Source organism: Poeciliopsis prolifica, unplaced genomic scaffold, assembly GCF_027474105.1.
Source record: "Poeciliopsis prolifica strain line A6 unplaced genomic scaffold, Auburn_PproV2 SCAFFOLD007, whole genome shotgun sequence".
NCBI lineage: Eukaryota > Metazoa > Chordata > Actinopteri > Cyprinodontiformes > Poeciliidae > Poeciliopsis > Poeciliopsis prolifica.
Window position 1 is genome coordinate 16,169,204 of NW_026562382.1, and position 26,481 is coordinate 16,195,684.

The 26,481-nt window shown below is 37.7% G+C and overlaps 1 protein-coding gene across 2 annotated transcripts in view; it reads right to left on the reverse strand.

Moving 5' to 3' along the window:
* The window catches only part of dars1 (aspartyl-tRNA synthetase 1), a 37,292-nt gene extending 11,101 nt beyond the window's left edge, over window positions 1-26,191 (reverse strand). For both annotated transcript variants that reach the window (XM_055032161.1, XM_055032160.1), the window contains exons 1-10: window positions 26,043-26,191; window positions 22,656-22,758; window positions 19,806-19,835; window positions 19,457-19,514; window positions 17,413-17,505; window positions 14,190-14,292; window positions 7,616-7,718; window positions 6,989-7,069; window positions 3,999-4,058; window positions 928-1,039 (exon numbers count right to left, since the gene is read on the reverse strand). In XM_055032161.1, the coding sequence (XP_054888136.1) occupies window positions 928-1,039; window positions 3,999-4,058; window positions 6,989-7,069; window positions 7,616-7,718; window positions 14,190-14,292; window positions 17,413-17,505; window positions 19,457-19,514; window positions 19,806-19,835; window positions 22,656-22,758; window positions 26,043-26,065 (766 nt within the window). In that variant the 5' untranslated portion in view covers window positions 26,066-26,191. The remainder of the gene's footprint in view (window positions 1-927; window positions 1,040-3,998; window positions 4,059-6,988; window positions 7,070-7,615; window positions 7,719-14,189; window positions 14,293-17,412; window positions 17,506-19,456; window positions 19,515-19,805; window positions 19,836-22,655; window positions 22,759-26,042) is intronic.
* Between the last annotated feature and the right edge of the window lie 290 nt (window positions 26,192-26,481).

Sequence of the window (26,481 nt, forward strand, 5' to 3'; positions counted from 1 at the left end):
GCTGTGTGAATGAATAACAAGCATTGGTTGGTTTGGTCTGCAGTTTCTTTTATGCTTTTGGCTTTTTTTCCCCAACTCTTGCTACAGTTGAAAGCAAAGCAGGGGAGATCACTGTTAAAAATTAATCCTCAAAACAAAATTGTGTAACAGATGAAAGAGCACACTGAAACATAAGAGTATACTCCCTAAAGTAAAGGCCCCATTTGTGGAATGAACAAACAGCTTCTCCTCCTCCAGAGCTGCCATGGGCCACTTGGGCTGCATGTCTTACTCTTTCCATTTTCAGATGATGGATTGAACAGTGTTCAGTGGATTAAACTTCCTTACAACTTGATCCCTGAACTGTGCTATGTTTTCCTTGGTTTTCACAGTTGTGAGACTTTCTTGCTGCAGCAGTTTTAATATGTTTGCTTTAAGCAGTTGAACAAGTCTATTATTTTTTTAAAGTTTGTTTTTGCTCTCTATGGTAGGAAAAGCTGGTAGAGGGGGTAACAATTCAAGGAAAATACCTCTGAACTCTGAAAGAATAATTGTTGTGTTCTGAACCAAAGTACAACTACAGTAAAACTTCCCTTTTCCAAATAGAAATTGGTGTTCAATTAAAATGAAGCAGAGAGGCTAATGTTTTAAGTTTAAGATCCTGAGTGGCCTAACATTTTTTCATATTCCAAACTGTGTCATGTTTGCATGACTGTTTTGGTTTTATGACTAAAGTTGGGAGATTCATCTGAACTTAATGTTTGGTTTATGATTTTAAAATGCATACTAGTAGAGGAAGCGTGATTTACAACCGTCACTTCATGACTCACAGGGCACCTGTGGGCGGTAGGATGGAAACAAGGGTGCCTCCACTGAGATGGCTTAAAAAAACAAAAAGAAAAAAAGATCAGTTTCCCCAACTGGGCCAAGATAAGAAAACAGTTTTACCAGATATTATTTTGGGGGTCTGGATCTCCACAAAGCCCTTTTTGGTGAGGGTGTCTCTGAAGAGCTGGCAGACTCCTGACTGCAGGCGGAAGATGGCCTGGCTGGTGGTGGTCTTTGGGAGGAAACACAGATACACATACACACGCATAAAACATTGAACCACAAGCAGAGCAGCGTTACCACACACAGAGTGATTCATTGGACTCATTACCCAATCGGAACAGATGTGCAAAAACAAGATTGCCAGTTTTTTTTGTTGTTTTTTTTTTTATCTTGCACCTCCCGTCTGCACGAAGGTTGAAACATTTATTTTCTGCCAAGGGCGAGACCTGCATCAGAGCCCGGTGGGAGCTCCGGGAATGCAAAGCCTATCATTATCAATGTAAATGCTGACAGCGAAGATTACTGTTAAAAATTAACCCCCAAAACCAAAATGTGTGACAGTTGAATAAAATAAGCAGACAGAAACGTAAAAGTACACTCCCTAGAAATCCTTTGACTCATCTCAGATTACCACAAACCTCTACAGTTTACTGGCCTGCGACTACAACTATTACATGTCAAAAGGAGAGAAACTGTTGCTATCAAGTCTCATCTGTACTGATGGCCTAAATTTGAATAGACATCATGACTACTTCTTGACAAAAAAGGGAAAAGTGATAGCATGCGAGTACCGGCCAACTTCTAACTCGACAGACAATGCTTCAGGGATGTCTGACTGAAATCTGAACCACCAGCGAGAACAATTGGTAAAAAGAAGAAGTGAGAAAGATATAAAACTTTCCTGAGCATTTTTATCAACACCTTTGCAAAGCTGCAAAGCAGAATGGCTCTGACTCATTTTTGCTGTGCGTCATACGTTTGGGCCGAACCTTTCTTTTAATCTGGGGAAAACAATCAGAAAAAAGCCAGTTTGAGTGAGGCCACGTTTATACCTTCGAAAGCGCTTCCTGTTTACAGCAAGTCTGCAGCGAGAAGGTGCAATGGGGGATATGGAGGCAGTAGTTGGTCTCCTCAACCAGCAGCTCTTCTGAAGCTGCGGTTACTTATAAGAAGCACCTGAACATCACTTACAACTCAGAGGCAAACTCTACGGTTCAGAAACCCAGCTGCGGTGATGAGATACCACAGACGGGTTTCAAGGTCCAAAATTTAAATTTATGGTTACGTGCGGTTTCAGACGCACGTCGCAAGACGAGCAAAGAATTCATCTTTTTTTTTTTTTTCCCTTACCATGGTAAACAATGACAGACTCCAAAATGGTTAAAATAATGTTAATACTGGAATTTGATAGTAATAAAAATGTCTGAAGTTAATCTAACAACTCAGTTATTCTTTTAAAGTATTTGGCAAATGTGAAATACCTTAGAGAAATGATAAAACCACCTCTAGAGAACTGCATAACATCTGACTATGCAATGACATGCATTGCATTAGTTAAACTTCTGCATTTTATATTGTGACATATTAACAGATAAAATGTAGCATTGCAAAGTATACAAGAAGTTTATTTTCTTTGTATAAAATCTCAATATCTTAAAGAAATGCAAAGTTATTAGTGAATTATACAACTATCACATTCATGCTCATTTTGCCAGGGTCACATTTGGTGACACTTGTTTAAAACAGCAGAAAAAAATGTTTTTCAATAAATTATACTATTGGGAGAAAATCTATATATTTAATATTATTTATTTTTTCCAACATTTTGGGTAGATTGCTCACCATATAAGGTCAATTTTTGCACTGTAACATTAACACATTCGCCAACGTCTACACAAATTGTATGTTTTCTTGAAGACACATGTTGAAAGTTTTCATGTCTTTGCAACCATTATATTTAAGCAATTTGTAGTTTATTTTCAAAACTTGCATGTTGTGATGAGGTGAGAGACAGTTTTGCTCTGTTATGTTCATAAGTGGAAGAATAACTACAAAAAAAACATCCTTTTACCCATCATTTGATCAATTCAGTTTCATTTACAGAATCATTTTATAGCTTTAAATTGCTTATATTTTTTCAGTTTGATACACTACTCTTTCAACAAACAAATCCTGTATGTGAAGCTGTGCATGAACCTGTTAAAATGATCTCCATTTGTTGCAGTTAAAGCATAAAATAGAGGAACTAGAAGCAAAAATATACTTTAAAAATGTTAAATCTGTAATGCTGTTTAAAATTAACAATCGCACATCTAAAAAATAATGATGCAACGGTCAAACAGCAAGGAGCGTACATATATCACTCAAAATGTTTTGAACTGCACTGTTTCAAAGAAAAAATGAGCAATGAATGAAATAACTCTGGACAGATTGCAAGTCCAAGCTTTATTGCACAAACTAAATGAACACAACTGAACTTTCTCTGCTTTTCATTGTACAAAGCACCTGATGTTCAAGCATCACATGAGAGAAGTTTCATGGAAACTCAACTATTCTTAGAGGAGCTTTATGGGTCCCTCATCGAGTGTTTGTCTACCAGAGTGGGAACCGCTTTACAGCCTCGCCAGGCCCTAAAGTGAACAAGTGATGACAGACCCTCGTCTGTGAGCTTCAAGTGTTACAGAAACAGGTGTTGTTGTGAGGCTTTAGAGCGCCGTGTCTCTGCTGTGGTGTTGCTGCCTTCCTGCCAGCCGTATCACCGATACATATCAAAACAAGGCGAGACTCGGCGGCTATGTGCCTTCTGCTGCTCGTATAGATTTAGCATGCTGCCGCATTGTGTGGGAGATGTGCTAAATCACAGATGAATGTTTGCTCTTCTAAGGTGCAGTGGTTTGCTCAGTCGTTTTGAAGTTATTAGGTAGTTTGCTTTCTGTTTGATCTAAAGTACCGCGCTTCAATGCTGTGGCAGTTTCAGCTTAACCTGAAAAGTCTGAATGAAGCCGCTTCTAAATTTAGACGATGGAATGTAAAAGATAAGTTTTGAATGGTGTTGCTTGAATTTTTTACTGAAAAAACACGCATGTTTGTAGGAATGTGAACTGAGATTTTCTTTTCCTCCACCAAGTGTCACTTTTAGGATAATATCCACCAATTGATAGTTTTAACACATTTCTGATGTCTCTTACCCTGAGATCAATCACCCTGTTGTCCAGCCTGGTATCCTGGTTAACAGTGGCTCTTCCTTCCTGAGGGGAAAAAAAACATTGTAACATCACAACCAAACATTCGACTTATGAAATATTCAACAGAGCTGATCTGTTCTGCTCCTGTTCTTCACACAGGGGTGCTTGTATTCAGTGATGTGTAAATATTTTATAGGCTTTTTAAAGCTCACAAGGGATGAAACATAAGGAGTGTTGCATATCTGGATATGTTAAGATATAACATATAGGGGCCATTCTCAGTAACTTAGAAAAGTAACTTCATTCCACTAATTCAGCTAAACTCATCATACAGAGCATGATGTGTTTCAAATGTCCATCTAATCATGGCTTAGTTAATAAAGCTCAAAATTGACTTTTTTTCATAAAACATAATATTATATATCATGCAATAAAAATAAAACAGAAAGTTATCACTAAAATGGAAAAAACTAACTTGAAAGTTATCCAGTAATAAGGTCATAACATCCTCCACAAGGACAATACTGTGCCAGAAGCGTTTGCTAAAGAAGCTTGCTGGTCACTGGCTTATTAATGTAACGTTTAGTGGAAGGAAAAAGTGAATATAAAAAAATGTAAGCAGGTTTTTATGAGTTTTATGCCATAAGTATCCAAAGAAGAATAATTTAATTTTGATTGTATTCTAATTTGTCGAGAAACATTAAATTAGCAACAACAGAGATGTGCTAAGTAGTTTTAATTCATACATTTGAGTGAAAAAAGTAAATGAAAATCTGTCTAATTTTGGGTATATATGTGCATGCAAACATTCTTCTCTATCCATTTCAATGCTACTAAAAATTTCAAGTGACCCGTTAAAAGAAAATACCTCTTGTAAGTTTCTTTAAAAATGAAGTAAAGGACATTCAAAATCAAGTGAGAGATAAGTTAGGGCAATCCAAAAATGTATTTCTAATTTATATTTTAGCCATTTAAATTTTCCCACTAAGGTGACAACTTGGTATGCTAAAGATGATTTGTGTCGTTTAAACGTCAGACTGAGAACTGTCCAAAAAATAAAAAATTGCAGAAGCTATTAAGGGTTCATAAAGATTTAATAAGGCCTAAAAAATTTTAATCCTTTGCATTGTACAAAAATCATGAAACCAATCTGAATATAAAGTAAGGATTAAAGCAAATTTCTCACTTAAGTTACTTTAGCTCAAGGAGCTAACACTAGCTTCTAGGTGATAGGGTGACCAACTTTTTTCCCGGAGACAGAAAACAAATTTCTGTTAATATCTTCTGTTTAAATAAGAAAACACTAATGTGCTAATAAATTATTTTCCCTGAGATAAATAAAATGTGACATCAATATATGAACAACTAAATAAACTGAGCACTGACATGTCCTAATATTTTCACACGACTGTGAGAATATGCGCACCAAGCACTAAATGGGAAACAAGATCAGATGCAGATTCAACAACAAAAATAGTCAGCTGCACCAAAACATCTGCTGTTCAAGACAATAGGGAACCGATTCAGAAAAGGGAGGAATATAAAGAGAAACAAATAAAAAAGTAAATGTTTCATCACAGGAGGAACTAATGCTTCCAGGGTCATGTCGTGCTTCCTCAGAATATCCTCTGGGGCGTGAGTTAACAGCCTATGTTGCTACATCCTGCCCCAGACAGCCTCATACAGTGGGGAAAAAGCGTTGGATAGGCAGACAGTCAGAGCCGATCTGCCCTCTGTCTCTGGGGACGACAGGTGCTGCTACAAGTGTGTGACTGACATGTTGAATCCCAACAGAAAACACCTGAGATCCTGCTGCAGATGTGAAATGTAGCTGGTGGACACAAACAGGTGTGTTCACTGCAACAAGGCACAACCCGTGTACATACAAGGACAAATTATTTGACATCCCTGTTTGAAATGTGCTAAAAAGTCTTTAATAGTTCACCCTTCACTCCAGTTTTGTGCTACAAAATACTGTAAATGGTTTCATCAAAGACATCAAAAATTCTATTTGTGATACCTGCAACCATCCCTTTGCAAAAAATAACTTCACCCTTGTTTTTATTTTATTTTTCTTTAAGTTGGCCAGAGTTCAAAAATGAAGAACTTCTAATTATGAAGTGATGTTTATCTGTTATTCTCAGGTAGAAATATGCTGTGACAGATGCTTGTTTCTCTATAAAATGTCAAACAACTTCCTCTGAGATGTGCTCGTCTAAATAAGTCTAGAAAGAACGACGGACAGAGAAACAAATAAAGTTTAAAACAACTGCAACAGGGATCCAAAACGGCTGTCAAAGCTTCTACGACAATCAGACGCTTTTTCTCCACCATCTGTCCTAAAACAACTGTTTCTGAAGCTGCAGTTAGCCTAGTTTAAGTAGAGTTTAAGTGGAAGTAGTGTTCTTGTTGGATAAAAATTAAATGAGCTAGAAGCCCAAAAAAACCAAAAAACAAAACTCAAGGTAACACAAAGAATGCACATTGTTAGATACAGTGGAATATATGCTTCTCTTCCAAAGGACATGGGATTATTTTGAGATGTGCATGGTGATATAAACTTCAAGTCAACACCAAAACATTCTTAAATAAACATTCTTCTCTAATTAAAGCCTACGGAAAACTTGTGTGATGGTCTGAAAACAGAGATCATTAAACATGCTTTAACCATGTGAAATCATATCACTAGAGATAAGATGCAGCCTTTTTTAAATCATGTCATTACAGCTAATATTGAGCCAAAAGTTAAGATGGTGATTTAGTTCTGCACAACAGCAATATTTGCTAACTTTCTAACACAAGTTGATTTTTTCCCCCACATTTGTCACAATGGAATAACATCATTCCTCAAAGTTTTCTCAAATAAAAATATGAAAGGTTTGTATTCCAACCCCTCCTATATAAAACCACTTTTTGCAGTTCTTTTGACATACACCTCTACCAGTTTAGAGTCTAAGGTTACAGATTTTTTTTGTCCATTCAAGTCACCTCACCTCCTCCCCATCTCCATCCGGCCTGACTGCGTCCTCCAGCTGCAGGGGGAGACGAGGCTCTGCCTGGCTGATGACAAAAATCTGAGAGAAAAAAAAACAAGCAAAAGAAAACAAAGCTTCGCATAATAAAATGTCTGAAACAAAGCTGCAATGTTTACATAAGGGCTTAAGAAAATGGAAAGTACCTGACCTCCAGACGTCTACGTCAAAGTGAAAGCGGATAAGAAGCGACACCCCCTCTGTTTATGTGAAAAGCTGACTCCAGCTGACAAACGTGTGCGTTTATTGTGATCGGTTTGGTTATTATTTCAAGTGTAGAGTCTGAACACCTGGTCTCGTATCTTTGAAATTTTATTTCTCCACATCTGCTAGCACGAGGTTTACCTGGTCAATGATCCCAATTTGCTTGAACATTGAGTTTTAACAAAGAGGTAAACTTTTACCTACTCTAAGAGCAGCTGTGTTCTTCCTGTGAGGGGAGCTGTGTACCTGCCTAAACAAAATTATAAAGGCCTAAAAGTCTGGATGCTTTTATGCTGCCAGGCAGGAAAGATATACAACTTTGTGTGTTTATTTGGATGTGAAAGGGAACAAAGGTGCATGAGAAGGCCTTGCAGGTGAGCTAACCCTCTCGATGTGGAGCTCCACGTCCTGCTGTGAACAGCTCTCGATCTTCTGCTCCACTTTCCTCACCATGGCCTCCACATCCACAATGCTCTCCTTTGTGATGCTGCGGAGTGAAAGCAACAAGCTGCACTTAGAAAACAAACTTCTACGCCTGCATCGAAGCTACATTTCTGTTAAACTCTGACATCAACCTGCAGACATGAAGGAAAGCAAGTGAGTGGGACCTGGGTGAGTGATTTCTGACTTGATTGTGCCATTTTTTCTTCTTTTTTTTTCAATCATGCTGGAACTACAACTGTTGAAGTGACATTTGCAGAAAAGTGAAGAGGTATTTCGTCCACTTGTGGCTTTCATATCAAAACCACCTTCCCCTATTTCTCCCACTGCTTTAATCAGCAGGCTGCAATGACATGTACAATTTCCCTACAAGCTCATTAAGAACAAAACACAAATGGCTCAAGTAGTTTGAGGGAAAATATTTATTCAAATTTAGACAATTTGTAATGAATGACAATAAATTGAGAGATTTTTTAAAATATATTTTGGGTCATTTCTGATAATTTCAGGGGTCGCATTAACAGGATATTTTCTGTATTTGAACAGAAAATCAGAAGGCCTGTAGCAGAGAAAGATACACAGTGGTTAACTGCAGCCTTGAGATTATTGTAAACCAAAGTCCATTTGATAGATTTACATTGTGTGGACTGTCTTGAAGCACCACTGAGTACTTCAAGAATCACTACATGCAGACACAATTGTGTTAAGTCAACCCTGAATTAGTGACATCTGATCTCAGCATCTTACCTGGGCTAAGAAGAGAAAGCAATGGATCATGGCTGAAATTTTCTGTTGCATTTGAAAATCAAGATCCCAAACTCTAAAATAAGACAGGATGGGCAAGAATTTTAAGTTGCTTAAGATTCGGTGTGATGTTTCTACAGATAGCAAAGATTTGGGGAGCCTTGTAATCAGCTGGTGTTGGTCCACTTTAGACATGGAGATGCCTTTAAACTAGTCTGACCAAAACTTCACAGGGTTTCTCTCAGGAAGGTTAGAGAAAGCTGAACCAAAAATGCAGCTAAAAGCAACTTGGGCTTTCCGTTTTGCCGTACTTTTATGGCATTCAATACAAAAGGAGTCCTAAGAAATATTCAGTGCATCTACTGTACAGTATATGGACTTGCTTATAAGTAAGGGTATAATTCTGGATTATAATCCTGTCTAACTGGTATTCAGTACTATAATTTTATGAGAAATAAATTTGGTATTTTGTTTAACTGAGAAGCATAATAAAAAAATTAGTCAAACGAAATGTTTAAAATATTCAATCTGTGTAATGAACCTATAATGTAAGAAGTTTCTAGACAGAATCATGGAGATACATTAATCTTATGATGACATTCTGATTTATGGACAAGCACCTCCATCTACTCAATACTGATCAACTCCAAATAACAAATCTACCCTATGGAAGATTAACAGACAGATTATGCAATCAAATGATTTAAAAAGCAGAAGTAGAAATCAAACAAAAGGTATGGAAAGTTTGTCAAATTCTCAGAAGCTGAAAGGAAGAGACCGTCACTCAATTGTAACACCGAACGAAAGGAAAAGGATGTTTTCAGTCTTCAAAATCATGCATACATCATCTAACTTCCTGCACCAACAACTACCTGAGAAAGAACCTGAGATAAAATTATATGTTGTTTTTATTCATCTAATTCATCTTTAACCTTCTGAGAATCAAATAATTTGGTACTTAAATCAGTAATTGTTGAAGAATTTGAAATTATAATTCTCAAATAAAAAAATTGGGAGTTTAATAGTTTTAAGTTTGCATAAAATAAAGCAAAAGCGTCAGGGTGAGGAACTGCATTGTATTTCAGGATGTAGGAAGCAACAAAATCATTCATTTGGGTTTGTTCCCATTGTGATTATTTATCTGCCCTACATTAATTTAAAGTAAATATGGAGGAGGGCAATTTTTTATTTTTACTTGATATTTGTTGGTTTCAAAACCAACCCCTTAAATTCAAGCTGGTGGAAACTCAGTGTACCGTGTTAGAAAAGCGAAACACCCCCCTGCTTGCCAACCAGCGCCGGGCCAGATGGGAGACCTGCTGTAATCCGTCACTCCTCCTCATTAAAAAGCAGTAATGAGGGACTGAACGCCGGGGCACTGCTGTCCCTTCAGCCCCGCGACAGCTGCCGCCATAGTCCTTCCCATCCAGGAGGAGATCAGTAAAATAAATAAATCCCCTACATTAATGACCGTCTAAGCTCGCCCCCAAAGACTCTGAGGATACACGACACGTAACTGACATCACCGCATGGAAATGAGACAGAAGAGAAGGGAGATGGACTTGAGTAAATGACCCAAGGAAAAGCAAGATGGTGTCATTCTTCAACCTGACAAAACCTGACTATGACATGGGTTCAGTGCTTGTGGGTCGTCTCTAATCACTTTTAGAATTGGAGGGAAATACATTTGATTCGACTAATCCCAGTCTGAGGCCGTGGTTTAAAACTGAGGGGAAAAAGTGGTCCACTCCATACACATCGACGGTCATGCTCTGGCCTCGACTACAGATCAATTGTCTTGGAGTCTTGTTCTGATTAACTGGAGCTTGTCTGTAGAAATGTGAGCGCTGATCTGTTATATTATGGTTTAAAAGAAAGATTAAAAGTGAAGCTCATAATGACCCGCTCTGCTGGCTTCACAAGCCCTTCACATGTGGTCATGAGATACTAAGTACTGCCATAATAACCACATAACTTATAAAGGCAGTTCAAATGTGATCCATCTGTTGGGAGGCTGGGCTCACCCTAAGAGCTGAGGTGTTTTCACACCAGTCTGGTACACTGTGATTGATTGAGGACAAAAGCTGTCATATTTGCTATATTTTGTGCTGGTATGGTTTGTTTTCACACTGCACTGTATCCAACAAACCAAACCCTTTGAAAAATCACTTGTGGTGGCTCTGCACCAAGAATCACTGAAGAAAACAACATAAAAACCTCTGAAGAAGACATGAAGGCAACTTCTTTCTTCACAAAATGTAAACAAAAATGAACTGGCGGTTGTAGAATTTATATTTTGCCCTTGGTTAAAGACCACGGCCCATTTCTCTTGCTAGCATTAGATTCTTGTTATTAGCGATCTCCAAGCAGACCAGAGTTTGCTTCAACTAAACACACTTAAGTTTTCAGACAAACCAGTTTGCTTTTTGGGACCACATCAGAGTTTGATTGCCGTTCACACCTCCCCAAATCATCAAGGCCTTCTATGCAAACAAACTACTAATATACCTCACTCTGTAAAAAAACATCTATTAGAAATCAAAAGTGTCAACAAAAGCGACTTATCAGTAGAGTAGTTTGTAGAGGACTCCTGCTTCCACTATCTAATAAAGAATTAGGAGGTCTATTCTATAAAAAGAAAACTAAACTACAGTAGAGTATGGGCTGAATTGGGGACTTCACATTCAGCTCCGCTTTGCTGGCAGTGGAGTAAAGGTTGCAGAGCGTCTGGAGCTCTTGATTAAACTGTGTGTGAGAATAGGATGTGCTGGACATGGGATAAATGAAAGGCGACTTCCCACTATGATGCCACCTTTGGCCTCGGTATGATTATGAGAGGATTTCCTTTTAATCTGGGTTCTCACTCAGCTTGTCAATCATCAAACTACAGCATGTGAAACTAGATGAGGAGGGTAGAAACCCACCAGTTGCGTTCTGAGAAGCGGCAAAGTTTAGTGAAAACATGTTGCTTTGACAACGATGTCGTCACTTTCACTTGCTCCGTTGCTTGGTGCAAGTTTTGCAAAACAGACCAACTGTCATGCCACAAACATTGCAGAACTAGATTGAGGAACCTTGAAACGTAAGAGTTGCAGATACACTGACACCTAAATAAATGCTTTGGGAAATAAAGTACAATAAGCTTTGATAAGAAGAGTAACGTTTTAAATTTATACTGCCGGCCTCTATTAGATTTAACTTTTCTTGGATATCTTTTGGTCATCTAGCTTAACCAACCCTTACTATCAAGATCTTTCTGAACTGCTATCTACTTAATCTTTTCTCACACGTACTGGGTTTTTTTTTCCAGTAGAAGGGCAAAAGTTAGCGAAAGTTTTCAGAGCCCAAGATTTTTTTCCCATGAAGATCATTTTATGATTGAAGATGAAATGCTTTTACAGACAGAAGAGAGGCAATTATTCAGGACTCTGAAGACACTTTTTTTCTCTCTCTAGTGTTTTCAGAGATGGGTTTCTGAGATTTAATATGACAACAAAGGGCAAACCAAGTTCATGGCCGTGAGAACCATCAGTTATTTTGCAGAGTCACTGATCCCACAGAATAAAAGTGATCTAAAGAGGAACTGCAACAAACATCATGAGTTTGAGCCATATGCTCAAGCTGACGTCAACACTCCAGTTTGAGGATCAGTAGGTTCACCACCATAATTACAAAGTGAATCTCTAAATAGCAGAACAAATTGTAGAGGATCCATCTGAAACATAGATGTGATAAGCATATCTCGGATGTAAAGTATGTGTAAAAAGTCAAGTAAATTGTCATTTATTAACTAAAAATGCTGAAATTACACATCATCTTCTTATTTCTTTTTGAGTTCCTGCCTAACAACAACTTTCTGTCAAATACTAGTTTTGTTTTACATATAATCCATATAACTGGACTACTAAACTCAAAGGAACACAATATTCGGTTGTAGCTGCCTTGAGTCATGTAGAGTTTTGTTCTTTTTTTTTATGTATGATGACATGTCTTGTTATAGGAGATAAAAATGAAGACTATTCAAAAAACGGTTTAGATCCTAAACATAAAGTCAAACAGATGTGTTAGCATCACAGTAAAAATTAATTAAAAAAATGTAAAAAAAACATTTTATTTTGGCATAACTTTGCCATCATCAAACTAATGCTTGTTGGATGACAAGATATTCACAGTCTTTGAAGTTCTGTAACTAAACAGTGGCTCTTGTTAGAAATTCAATTCGAAATTAAAAAAAATATATTTATATAATAATTTCCATGGGGAAATTAATTGTTGATGTAGCTCATAATTTTCCTCAGAGTTGTTGTAGGACGTGTGCAGGAAGGATCTTTTATAGAGGTCTGTACTACAACACCGTCTAAAGAAGCTTCTGATTGAAGCCAGTCAGCTGTTGCACAACAGTCTCAAGAGGAGAATGCTCAGAATAAATTATTTCATTTTACACTAAATAATTATTTGAATCTAATTTTGCAGTTTAGCAAAGCTGTAGGTTAGCCTTTGCATACTTACGCAGTTTGCGCTTTTAATGTTTCATTTTCATCTGACTGTCAGAAGAATTGATCACTCAAATAGTTACAGTCTTACTTGCTTATACTACTTACCACTCAAGCCTTTATTTCCTTTTGCTGAAATGCATAGAGCAATAGTCTGGTAGTATCATTGCATACATTGAGCAAATGGAGAATATTAATGAAAGTGAAGATTATGCAGGTAATGTATCTACAGGACTTTTACTTTATTTTAAGAAAGGCCCCTGTAAACAGATGCTGAGAGTTTCTTTGAGATGTTTGGTATTTATTGATCTTTCATTGCTTATTTTAAAAATAACCAGTGGGAGAAGAAGAGGCCGGGAAGGCCAGTTCAGATCACAGTGAAGATGTCAGAACCTGCAGAGCTTATGAGGCAACTGTCTGAAACAGTTACAAAGCTCAACATGTTCTGTAAGCAGGCCTGACTCTGCTCTATATGAACTGTCTGCCTAATGCCTTCACTCAGAGTATTTACTTTCTACCAGTTGAATGGGTTCCTGCAAGAGTGGCACAGCATACAAGCCAAGGGAGGCGCTTTTGAACTGAGCTATGGTCACATCTTAAACGGTGTTTGTTACTGCAATACCTGAATTGCCAAAGCAGAGCATCAACTGCCTTTTCATGTGGTCTATTACAGCCGTGGGTGTCACCGTTGAACTAATTTGGCAACATCCACAGAAAAGCCGTTAATGTTGCATATAATAATTAAGGTCTCACACGCGACATTCACTAAGTAAAGGGCGTAAAAAATGCTTGTTTTGAAATCAATGTGTTGCATATTTCAGCACATGTGCATAATTTTCATCAAGCAGCATTTTTCTATCTAATTCAAGCTCCCATTAAAAGTTATTCTATAATCCACCTCTTAAGTGAACCTCTAATGTGAGCCTCAGTCAGCGCTATTGTGTCCCTTCCTCTGTCCTCTGAAAATTGCTTTCATTCATAGACTAACAGTAATGGGCTACAATTTAGCTGTTAAAATGACTAATGATGTTTTGCACTTAAGTGTGGCTTCCACACCCTTGTATCTGCCATCTTAACAGGAAGTGCTCCATTAAAAACTGCGTTGTATTCCACCCTGTTAAAAGCCAGCTTCAGCTGTCATGTGAAAAATGACTGATTGCCAACCCCATCCTCCTCTCATGGTTTAGAATGTGTGAAAATGGACCAGCGCACGATTAGAGCCCAGGATTTTCCCACCATTGTCTGCACCGACTGACAGGAAAAACAGTCTCGGTACTCACTTTGCGGCAAACTTGACCATCTGCTTGCTGGCACGATCTCCCACTGCGACCAGCGCCTGCACGTTGAACTGCTGCTGACGCAGGACCAAGAAGCACTGCTTCCCTGCAAAAGCAAAGCAACAACAATAGGTGGTGCAGGCCAAACAGACTTATCACATTAAAAAAAAAGAAAGAAAGAAACTTAGTTGGAAGCAGGATTGGTTTTCTGAGTGAAATAAAAAGGAAGACTGGATCCTGCAGCTGCAGAGGGTCAAACATTTGCAAACAAAGCCTTGTGTTTGAACAGCACTTTGTGGAGAAAGTCTGATAGCTACCTTGAATTCAAACACACACCTTGGAAGAGTGTAAACAAACGAGCTCACAAAAACTCAGGTCTGCCATAGAAGGACCACCCAGATACTTTGATGTTTGCTGGTGAGAGAAAGAGGGGAGTGGTGGGGATAGCACCGATGCCAAAGTCCCACCAAAAGACAAACCTCATCCCACACCGAATCAGGATGTTGTTCTGCTCACACGGACATCCCACAGCGAGCACGGAGAATTAAAACATAAGTGGCTAGGAAGCGACTCTTGACCCTGGAAGTTATCTTGAAAGGAAATAGCCAAAAAATACAAACATAGGTTTGTTTACGGTGTCAGCAGGTTTGTTTGTGATGGCAGGTTTAGTCGAGCACAAGAACAGTGGGGTGTTTAATGCAGAGAAGAAACAAAGTCAAGCTTAGGCAGTTAATTGTATTCAAACTCAAAAGCTCCAAGGCTGTCAGCTGCTGGAACTGAGTTATCTGATCTTCCTGTTGGCAGTCTGAGAATGATATTAGAAAACACCCTCAGACTGTCAAACTGCTTGACAAGGAGAGGGTGGGAAAAGGGAAACATTGTAGGGAAATAATGGGACAGGTCCAACTCAACATAAATTCTGTTTGGTTTGAGATCTTAGAAGTTTTTGCTTGTTTTTAACAGTTTCTTTTAGAAAGTATTCATACCACTTCAATATTCACATATTCTAATATTAATCAATCAATAGTGAAGTTTAATAATGCATAATTTTCAAAAGTTAGGTGTGCTTCTGTATTAAGACTCTTCACTCTGACACCTGAAAATAAAATCAAGCACAATGAATTGCCTTCAGAAGTCACCTTATTAGTAAACAGTCCATCTTTCTGTAATGTAATCATCCTAAAATGGAAAGGGCAAGGCAAAGCTGAAAACCTGCTTGGCTGTTCACCTACACACGTTTAGGGAAGGAGAGCATTAATCAGAGAAGCAGCCAAAAGGTTCATGCCAACTCTATAGAGAAGCTACAGAGATGAGGTGGGAAAAAAAATAAAAAATCAGTCAACTATTGTTCTTGAACTGCACCTCAACTTGACTTTTATGGAAGAATGCCCCCACAAAAGTCATTGTTTAAGGAATGCAGGGTTTCTCCCGGTGAATGGCCTGCCATGTTTTATGCTGATTTTATATTATTATATAATTTTTTTTAGTATTATGTTTTAAGATACACGATGCATCAAACCGTATTAAATGCTTTGTCCACTTAGTCTGCCAGTGTCAATGGGCGTCGCTGAGAGAGATCTGAGAAACTTGTCCCATAAACGTCAGCAACCAAAACAGTTTCTGTGACTCTTATTAAAAACTCAATGAAAGAGCTACTCAAGCCCCATTAGCAGCATCTAATTAAATCTCCCGTTTGTTGTGCATCTCTCCATGCAGCGCAGCTGATTTAACTCATCATGGAGGTTTGGTCCAAGACTGTATGAAGCCTGGAGCAGAATATGAAGGTGATGTTTTCAGCATCTTCTGTGTTAGATTTAGTGAAATTAGGAGAGCAGGATTAGTTTAATTGGCCATCCTAAAAAGCAACAATTTACAATTGCAGTTTACTAATTTGTATTTGTGAACAAATAGAGCTCAAACTCGAAGATTAAACTCAGAGCATCAGATTGGTAACAAAACAATCTATGAATATTGTTCTTTGAACTTTTACAACGTAAACTTGCCATCTCCTTAACATCTTACATTTAAATGTTGAGCAATTTAAAATCTTTTAATTTATGTATGCTGAAACCATTAAAACTAATTTAGCAGCATTGATAATCTCAATAAACAAATGTTACATTTATGTATCCGTGGTCTGTGTTAAAATATCAGTATTTATGTGGCCCTTGAAGGCCTTATGGAGTCGCTGAGTTAATTTGGACTGAAAAGAGGCAAATAACTGATATTCATTTTAACTATATTTTCTTTATTAGATGTTTATAAGGCTAGTTGTGGGTTTAAATAGCATTTCAATGGCGATATTTTTCCATAACACATAATTACCCAGTAATATTTTTACATTTCCTAACATCTTTTAATACCAACCGGGCTCCGCAAGTTTTCTGGAGGAAACCCTAGGAATGCAGTAAGTAGTAACATTTTTATGTTGCCACCATGTGGGAGCTGTTTGGGTCAAATGAGACCAAAATGTAACTTTTTTGGTGTTGAAAGAACAATCAGTAGAGACAAAAAAGCTCTGTTAGAGGAAACATGTAAGAAAATTTATTGTAGGCTGCAGAAGAGGTAAAAATACAGCCAGAGCTTCAGTGGAATGATTTAGATCAAACTATATTTGTATGCTGAAATTGCTCCAGACTTGGGAACTGATGTTCATAGACACATTCCATCCAGTCTGACAAGTATTGAGGTAATTTGCCCAGAATTAGCAGACATTTCCATTTCTAGACGAGCAAAGCTGTCAAGAGACATATCCCAAAAGACTTGCAGATGTAATTGCAGCACAAACTGGTTCTACAAAATATTGAGTCCAGAGAAAAACACACTTTAGATTTTTATTTGCTAAACACTTATTTTTCCTGCATTTCACAACCTTGCATTACTTTCTCTTCATTTAAGCATCAATTGAAAGTTCAAACGGTTTTAATACTTTTTGCATTACGTAGATAACAGTGGGTGGTAAAAGTAAGTATTAAAACTAAGGGGAGTGATGTCAGTAGTTGAGGTCATAAGAAATCCAAGAAGTCCACATCACTATCAGCTGCCTCTGCTGTTTGATCTTGAACTAAAAGGAGAGCTGTGGAGGAAAGTGGCTCAGGGGCAAATGATTTAGTCTGCAGAGTATAGGACACCAAGGATAAGCATGGGGGGGCATCTGAGCCGGGCTCTTTGAATGCTCTGATATAAAAGGTGAACAAAGCGCCCAGAGGCAAAGGAGTGATCTCACCTTTGGCTCGGCTGGTGTGGACCCGGGCACGCAACCAGATCAGCTGGTCAACTTTCTGCGGAGTAAGGTCTTGGACTCGGACCAATGTCCTGTCTGTGTAGACATACACATTTTTCATTAGTTCAAAGAACTCCCCAACGTCTGAGCAAAAAAAAAAAAAAAAAATAAATAAAAAAACCTTCCTTAACTATCCTTTATACTCCCAAAGGTAGAACAAAATGTGAAGAAGCAAGCGTGTGCTTGTGGTGAAACAGGCAGTAAAAGTGCTCAAATTACAGGCATGCCTAATAAATAAGACACAGTAGAAGAGCTGCTGAAAGCCGTCTAAAATTTGGCTATTCTCCCTGGGCTTTATGACAAATTGAGTCTAGTTTCACTTGTATCACTCTGAGGCATGTTTACTGCTGATAATCATGCAGACACTAAAGAAAGAGCTGCCCCTTTGGCTGAGAACTCTTCGTCAACTCTCCTGCTCCCAGACCCCTCCTGCTTCGTCCCTGTGGCTGAACGTAGCATGCAGGTGAGGGAGGGAGGCCCCACTTTGTCTGTTTCCACTGATGCTGAAAGAATATGCAGACAGATGGACGTCAGCAACAGGTCTGTCTGGTGCTTTCCCCATCCAGGCAGTTCTCAAACACAGGCAGTCTGATGAATTATCTCTGGTATCGATGAATTTTCCACTGAAGGTGACTCCAAAGAGGTTTTTCGTGATGCATATCATAAGCCTGTTTAATCAGTTTGCTTGACTGAAGTACTTCTAGCTCTACTGCCATGCTGTAAGAGTTCATGAAGAAAAACAGGTTGAAACTCTCTTACTGCATGTACAAACAGCTGCACAACCTGTATTTCTCAACAAGGATAGATGAAATGTGTGGAACAATGACTGGCAATTTCCTCGTGACTTTGTAATGACAAGACAACAGTGTGTAAACTTTGTAATGTCACCTTGGTAACAAACAGCAGTGGAAATGAGCACTTAGAGCTTTAAACTGGTACAGTGCATCTCTCCTCTTGTGGTTAGTGCATCTTTTACATTGTCCCTCTTTTAAATAAATAAATCATACAATCTTTAAATGCAAATACAGCCATACCCTTAAATATTTTAACATTTTGTTGAATGTATTTTATCCAGAATTTGTGATAAACCATAAAAAAAGGAGTTTATTGTAAAGTAAAAACAAAAACTATATAATTTTCAACTTTATTTGTTCTTTTGTTGGACCAGAGACGGTTCTGGACTAAGTTTCGGAAGGGCAGAGGTAGAGTCAGTGAACCTTGATCCAGAACCGCACAGCAGGGGTCCGCAAGGTCGGTCCTGGAGGGCCGGCATCCTGCATGTTTTAGTTCTCACCTTGGTGGTAGTGACAACCTTTTCAGCATGTCAGTGTTCTTCTTAGGCCTCTAATGAGCCATCATTGAATCCTGGTGTGTTAAATCAGGGAGAGAACTAAAACATGCAGGACGCCGGCCCTCGAGGAGCCACTTTGGGGACCCCTGCCGCACAGCAATCTGGGGGATCTAGGCAGAGGAGAAAGGCTTTAGCCTCTCAACCTCTCATGTCGAGCTAAGAAAGGTTTGTTTCTTTGGTTACCTAGAAACAACCTGCTTGTTAACGTGTAGTTTCAAACTGCCCCAAACTTTGGCTCAACCTGTTGAGCAGTAGCAGTTTCAGGTTCTGTCACTTTTCCTCATAACATCTTGGGGTGAAAACAAAGGATAAATCAGAAAAGATTATGCTGCCAGTTTGGCAGTATTTCAAATATATAAACAAAAAAACTAATAAATAATTATCAAAATTGAGAATTATTATGAAATGTCTGTATCATGATGGGTTTTCCAGCCAATACTGTATCATCGGGTAATCGCATTGGGATCTGATGAACTGTTCTCCGACAAAAGAATCGTCTCAACTGTCTTTGTTAAAACGTATTTCCATTTCAGCTTGACAAACTGTTCATATTTGTATTTGCAATAAAACGTTAAAAACATTGTATATTTCTCTTCCATTGCACAAACATGCACTTTGCGTAGCTCCGGTACCAACCAAGTTTTTGCTGCGATTGCACCATAGCTGACACCCCATATCGGTCCTTGGCAAAGTCCTTTAAAAAGAAGACAACAAAACACATTTTAGTACACAACGCTATCACAGTTGAGACAGTCTTTCCACTTCGTTGTAATGACGTCTGTCTGTCTACTACATCTGCGATAAGAGACACAGAAGAGATACGAGAGCTTATCATGATCCCAAGGAGAAGTTGTGCAGCAAAAAAACAGAATCTAAGAGTCATGCGTGCAGGTATTTGCATACTAGTTGTTGCAACAGAATACCAAAAGAAGACAGAAAAGCAAAAAAACTGCCTAAAAAAAGCCAGTCATTTGAGAATACTTACATCTTCATCTGCACTTTGCTGTTCAGCTGCCTGGAAGAAAAAGGAAAGCAACAGGAAATGTTAGGAGACATTGCTAGTAGATGGTCATCTTGTTATTTCCTAGCTGTTAAATTAAAAAAACAAAATCCACCAAAACATTTGCCTTCAAATGGAGAAACGTTTTGCTACAACAGTCATGGAAGTTGCGTTCCCATCTTTTGCTGTTGAGGATTTGAATAAAATTATTAACTCATCGTTCAACCCCAGAGCCGAGCGTCAGATCCCTAGAATTCACAGCTCTTCCACACATTGCTTCGAAACATCACGGGCAATGAGTAATGGCAGCACGAGATATTGCTATGTAATAGAAACAGTGTAAGTGGACGGATATTCTTTATCTCTGCATGGACTTCCAGGCAAATGACTCCCAGAGTGCAATGAGATCCAGCCTTGGCAATGCTGTGGCTCCATTTCCTATGCAAATTGATATTGGGGGCACGGAAATGGCTGCTGGCAGTGGAGTGAATTGGAATCACCCATCCTTGATATAATAATTCAGTCACATGATGGATGATATTGCAGCTTATCATCAACTGAATATAGACCCGCTTTAGCCGTAAAGCGGCCGAGCCCCACAAAAGTGACAAGTGTTTGCAGAATGAGCATAGAGCTTGCAGAGGCGAAGAAAAAAAAAAAACATACCGATGTTCACTCAATAAACATTCAACTCAGCTTTCAGGTCTTCCCCGAGGCGATGCCTACTGCGCTTCAGTGATGTGAGCAGCAGCTGGCGGATTTAACAGTGACAGCAGCCTCTCCCTCCATGAGATGACGCTGACTGGTTTAATTCAACTGGAAGACGACACTTCACTGCTTTCACCTTTCAAAGGCACCTCAGCTGTGACAACGCTGCACTGTATCAAAGCTACATCTTTAATTTAGATACAATTTAATATACTTTGGTCAAACTGTAAGATCACAGTAATAAGGTTCTATTTCAATGCCTGCCTTTCGGGCTGATTTTTAGGATAATAACTGGATACTTTAATGCATTTTTTTCTTCTGCTATGCAAATAATTGACAGACTGAAAATTAAGCTAAATAACCATGAAGGAATGATGAAATAATCCACCAGGCATTTCACAGCAGCACATAGCAAATAAAGCAATCAAGGAACAGGTTGTAGGACCTTGAGTGTTCTCAAATATTTACATTTTTCCTGTTTGCCCACAGGTAATTGGTAATGATTCATTTTTCTGGTGTTATCTCATTGTTAGGTGTACGTTAAAATAAAACAGGTTACTAAGACAACCCTCATCAAATACAAACACTGGAGTAAGATAGCAGCCAGCCCGGCGGGTCATAAACCGTTGGGACCAAAATGTTGTAACTTCTCTAAGACTTATCTGATGAATTAATTTTACAAGGCTCTTGAACAGTTTGCAGTCCCAGAGTTTTTGAAACACAAACCTGTTCTCAGTCTACTTTTGTATTTATTTAAAATTATGTCCAGTTAATACTAAGTGTACAGCATCTATTTGTAACTTCAAGTGTACAGAAAAACAACCAGGAAAATAAAATAAAAAAATCTAAATTCAACTTCCATGAAAGAGCTAGAGTTTTTAGGAAAATATTGGGTGAATTTAAAGAAGATGAAGTTGTATTGAAGTACTTTTCTTCAGCTCATGTAAACTCCTCACTGAATGAGTTATTTTCAAACCCATAGAGATCCAAAAGAAAGAAACATGTCTGCGTTTTTGAGGCAATCAAAGAGAAAGTGACATTTTTCAGCATATTCCTCTTTTCATGTTCGTTTCCCTATATCTTTTAATATATGACACTAATTCAAAGCAACCCACATGCAATTCTGAAACATTTGGAAGAAGGGAGTCAAAAGAAAAAAAGATGAGGAATAATCATATGGAAAACTGAATGAGTTTTCTTAAAAATGCTGATTAACTAAATTGCACAGGATTTCCTTTTAACTTAATCAAGCAGTCAACCTTTAAAAATAAATCTGTAGTCAAGAAAACCAAATTTGATGTGAAAAAAACGGCAGAACTTCTGAGAAAACTAATGAAAAAGGACTTAAAGGGATGCTTTGATCAGTGAATGTAGCAGTGTGTAGCTGCAGAAAGTGTGTATATAAAAAAGTGAAGTTTATGGTCTCTTTGTTGAAACTTCAATAGCAGCAAAAATCCCATCTCCTGTTTGGCAAAAGGTGGACAGGATAAATCTTACAAATCCTCCATCTCGATGCTTGTAAAAGAGAAAAGCCAAGAAATCTTTGCTACATTGCGCAGTTTATTTTTGACTGAAAAATCCTTTGTTTTTCCAAAACAACTCCAACATAACCCATTGCACAGTAACTTTTGTATCTAATTCTGTTTTGGAGTGACCAGAGAGGACAGATAAGTGTGAAATTAATTTCATACAATCTAAACCTTAAGTTTGATAAATATTTAGTTAATCTTTGCTTTTTAAGTTGGCAAAGAAATTGTTCCTCAGCATGTTAAAGAAATGTGTAAAAAAAAAATCTATGTACTTTGCAGAAACTGTTCTTATTGTTAGTTATCTGATAAAAATATCTCCATAATCCATCTGTCATAAATGTAAAAGTGCCTTAGTAAATATGAGCATTACTGTGTAGGATGTGAGGATGATTCAATTAGAAAACAACACTACGCATGGACATAAACATGACCGAAATGACAGGAATACTTGAACAATAGAGTTCAACCCCCTGTTGGCTCACCAACCCTGCTGGGCCAACAATGCCCACCAGAACAGCACGTCACATCGTCAACAGCTGTAAGATTTTTGGCGGATGTGAAGCATCAAAATAGAAAAAAATGCAGTGGCAACACTGACCAGTTTGGCCTGTTTCTCAGCCTTCTTAGCAGCTTTCTCTGCTTCTTTCTGCTGTTTCTTTAGGGCTTTCTTTGACTGAGCCTGCTGCTCCTCCTCCATTGCACTGAAACAGGAAGAAAGACACAACATAAACATGAAAGTCAACTTCCACCTCTTATTTCTCCTGCATCCCAGGAGGAAGTAGTTGAGCGCCTGGGAAAATTAATTCTGAGCCATCACCACCTCCAGCTTTAAAGTCTGAACTCCCTTTAATCCTATTGTTCTTCCAAACAAAACAGCTGGAGTTGAGATGAATGGGTCGGAGAGAGCTTGGAGAGCAGTTAAGATTGAGATGTCAGAAAGTAAGATTAGGTAGATAAACATTGCAGCTCTGAGATAGACTTACAATCTCTAATTTTATAACTGTTTGTAGAGAACACAGATTATCCCATTATGATAACATGAAGGTGTCTTTATTTACCAGATTAAAAACTCTTTACATGAGCTCTTAGGAATATGAAATTTACCTACAATTAAAAGCATAAAGAGGATAACAAACTGTGACATGATAAAACCAAGAGTAGCCAAAATTACCACAAATGTACACAAATGCAGAACATCTGTCTTTTGACACATAGAAATGTTTTTGTTCAGGTGCTTTGAAGAGTTTGAAGGTGCATTTCAAGGGCAGGAAACTTTTCCAGAGACTACTGTAGAAATAATTTAGAATATTGCAGTGTTTAGGTTCTGACATATCAATTAAAGCTATCACAAAGCTATCAAACATGCTGTAGCTGATGTTTCAGCGGTCATCTCGAAGACTTTATTTATTAAAGTTTTCTTCAAAGATAAAACTTATTTTGATCAATTTTCAGAGCCCAATGGCCATGAAAGCATCACAAATTATTATGAAGCGATGGGGCCAAAACAGTTTGGTGAGAATGTATTCTTATATGTTTGCACACAGTTTGGACTGGGAGTAAGTGACTTTTAAACTGTAAAAACTATGACACAATCAGACAATAATTGATTTTTGGTCCTATCTCACTGAATCCATTGAATTAAACTATGGATTCTGTTGATGCAGTGGGTGGAGATCCATTTCACCAGATTCCAGCAGCATTTCTACAAGAGGAGAATCAACTCAAAGCTCACAAAAATAAAAATGAAAATAAAAGTTTCATTATTTTTCTATTTAGTTTTTGAAAGTGTGTAAATGATTTTTTCTGAGTAATAGCCTAATGATATTTCTAGTTTGTATTTTAGATTTAAGAACAAAATTTAGTAAAAAATTTACCCACTATAAAGCAGCAGATCACAAACAGTTTGATCTTTGGACTCGTCTATTAACTCATAATTATTTTCTAAATCTGCAGGTGCATCAATAGCAGCTGCTTGGTTTCCCAAAACACCAGGAGTCTCGACCTGAAGGAAGCCTGGGAGATCAGGAAATAACAGGGAGCAGAGGACAGCTATGAATAGCAATAAAGCCCAAACAAAAGTCAAAAACAGCAACATATTATGACTTCCAAGGGAGGAATCAGATCCCGGTTCAATTTCCTCTATTGTCTAACGTGTCATTGATACATCTGCTTTAACAGCAAAGCCAATAGCCTAAGTTCTCCCTCTATAAAACCTCAAACTAATCTTCAGCATATGGATATCTGTGATACGTAATGGCTCTGATACAGCAGTAGTAGTATGCAACCATCTAAAATGTTGTTTTATTGGTTTTTTGATTCTGAAGAAATTATCTGATGTTGAAGATACATATTGTGCTTACAGAAAGACTCAACTATTAAACAAATGACAGCTCAACAAAATCAAAAATAACAATGTAAACATATCCAGGATCCAACAGCTTCAGTTCCCGGACAAAATACCTGTTCTGCTGTAAAATGATAAACATTTCTGACATAACCACATAAACCAACAATAAAAGGTGGGGAACAGTTAAATATAAAACGAAATGGCATCAATTTTTGAGCAAAGTTCACAGCTAAAGTCAAACAGAATGAGAGCCATTTCCTATAAAATGAAGTTAAATTTAAAAGTTTACTTTCGAGTAAAAACAAATTAAAGTCTTCATCTGCGTGATTGCTGTTAAGCTAGCAAGTATCTCTTTTGATTTTTACATGTTTGGGTGACCACAAAAGCAGCTGCTCAATGGAAGTTCATTGTTTTGTGCTTTTATCATCTAATGCAACAAAATTAAATTATATTTCAGATTGAACCATTTCAATAACTCATCAAAAATACTTAAGTACTTTCTAAAATATGTAAGTACTTTAATATAGAAACAAGAAAAAATGTCTCCTATTCATTACTGAAGCTGAGGATGTAGCACTGTGCTGTATGTTTATATCTTAAAGAGGAAAATAAAATGTGTAAAGAATTTTAATGAGGCCTGTTATCAGACATGCACCACAGATTCAGCAAAGATCACATTTTAAAGATTTGCTTTTCCCAAATCTGTAAGGTCAAGTTTTTTTAAATACCACTAATGTAATATATGCTTTTAAAATTCCTGATAAATAAATAGCAATTAAATCATATCAAAATTAAGATGGATTTGGGATTTTTAACCTAGACACAATAACTTGAATTCAATTGCGTTTTTAAGCTTTTTCACAGAGCTCCAAAGTCTTGAATCTCAAATCACCAGAAATGCAATTGAAAAAAAAACTGCTTAGATGAAATATCTATCGAATGTCTGGTGACAAGCCATAAAAAGTTAATTACCAGTAATGCATCCTTCATGTCAACCTAAACGCCCAATTATAAACCACAAGCAAGGTGGCGGAAATGTACAGAAATTAAATAAAAATAACAGTACATAGTGAGAAAATTGGGAGCAACTATGATCACTATAATTAGATGCCAGTGGTACAATTAAAAAGCACGTGATAAACACATTTTACGAGATTTCTTTCTGAATGTTTAAAACTAAGAAACGTTTTATTGGAAAAGGGAGTAAATAGAATCAACAGTCGTTTATTGTAATACAAATGTAAATTTTGCTGTTTAATGACCAAAAATTGTCACACATTGAAAATACTTTATACTGTTTTTATTTTTTTAAATCATCAGGTTTTAGCACAATTATGAACTTTGTGTTGAAAACAGCCAGTTAAATCTTATCAACTGTTGGTTTCCATAGTTTCTGGCATGAAAATATCCAGAGTCTGAACCGTGTTGTTATCTTGTTGCTTTCCGTGCTTTGTTGCTGTTTGTGGTCTTCCGTTAATTTCACTAAGTTGCTGATTAAACTCGATCAAACTGAAATGAAACTAATTGCTGATGCAATTTGTTGCCAGTCAGCTGCTAGCCGTGTTAGCACCTTGGTGAAAACAAAATGCCGCTCTGAGAGCTGTGCTTCAGCAAACGCCACATTCACAGCGCTCTTACCCGTTTGCTTCTTCTTTCGTCATCTCCAATTTTATTCTTGGAAAGTTGGGATAATATATTTATATTTTTTACAACTGCTTGTGAGGGAAAGAAACTCCGCATCAGCTGTTCACAGCATGGACGGGAGCAGGAAGGAAGGAGCTGTTTTGACCGAGCACAGTTCCGAGTGGAAACGAGTCACAGACTGTAGTTCCGCCTTGTTTGTGTTTGTCCGGAGCAGACAAAATATATCAAACATCTGTAGGGAAATGCGTCTGGAGTAATTTCCTCAGGCTGTGCAGAACTTCAAAGTAACAAATAATTTTATTTAATAAAATGCCCAGATTTGCGGAACCTTTTTTGGTTTATATTCAGTTCATATCAGTCCAGTTCATTCCAAAGCACTCTAATAAACTGTCAGAATCAGGTCCAATTCAGCTCCGAATACAACACAATTTAA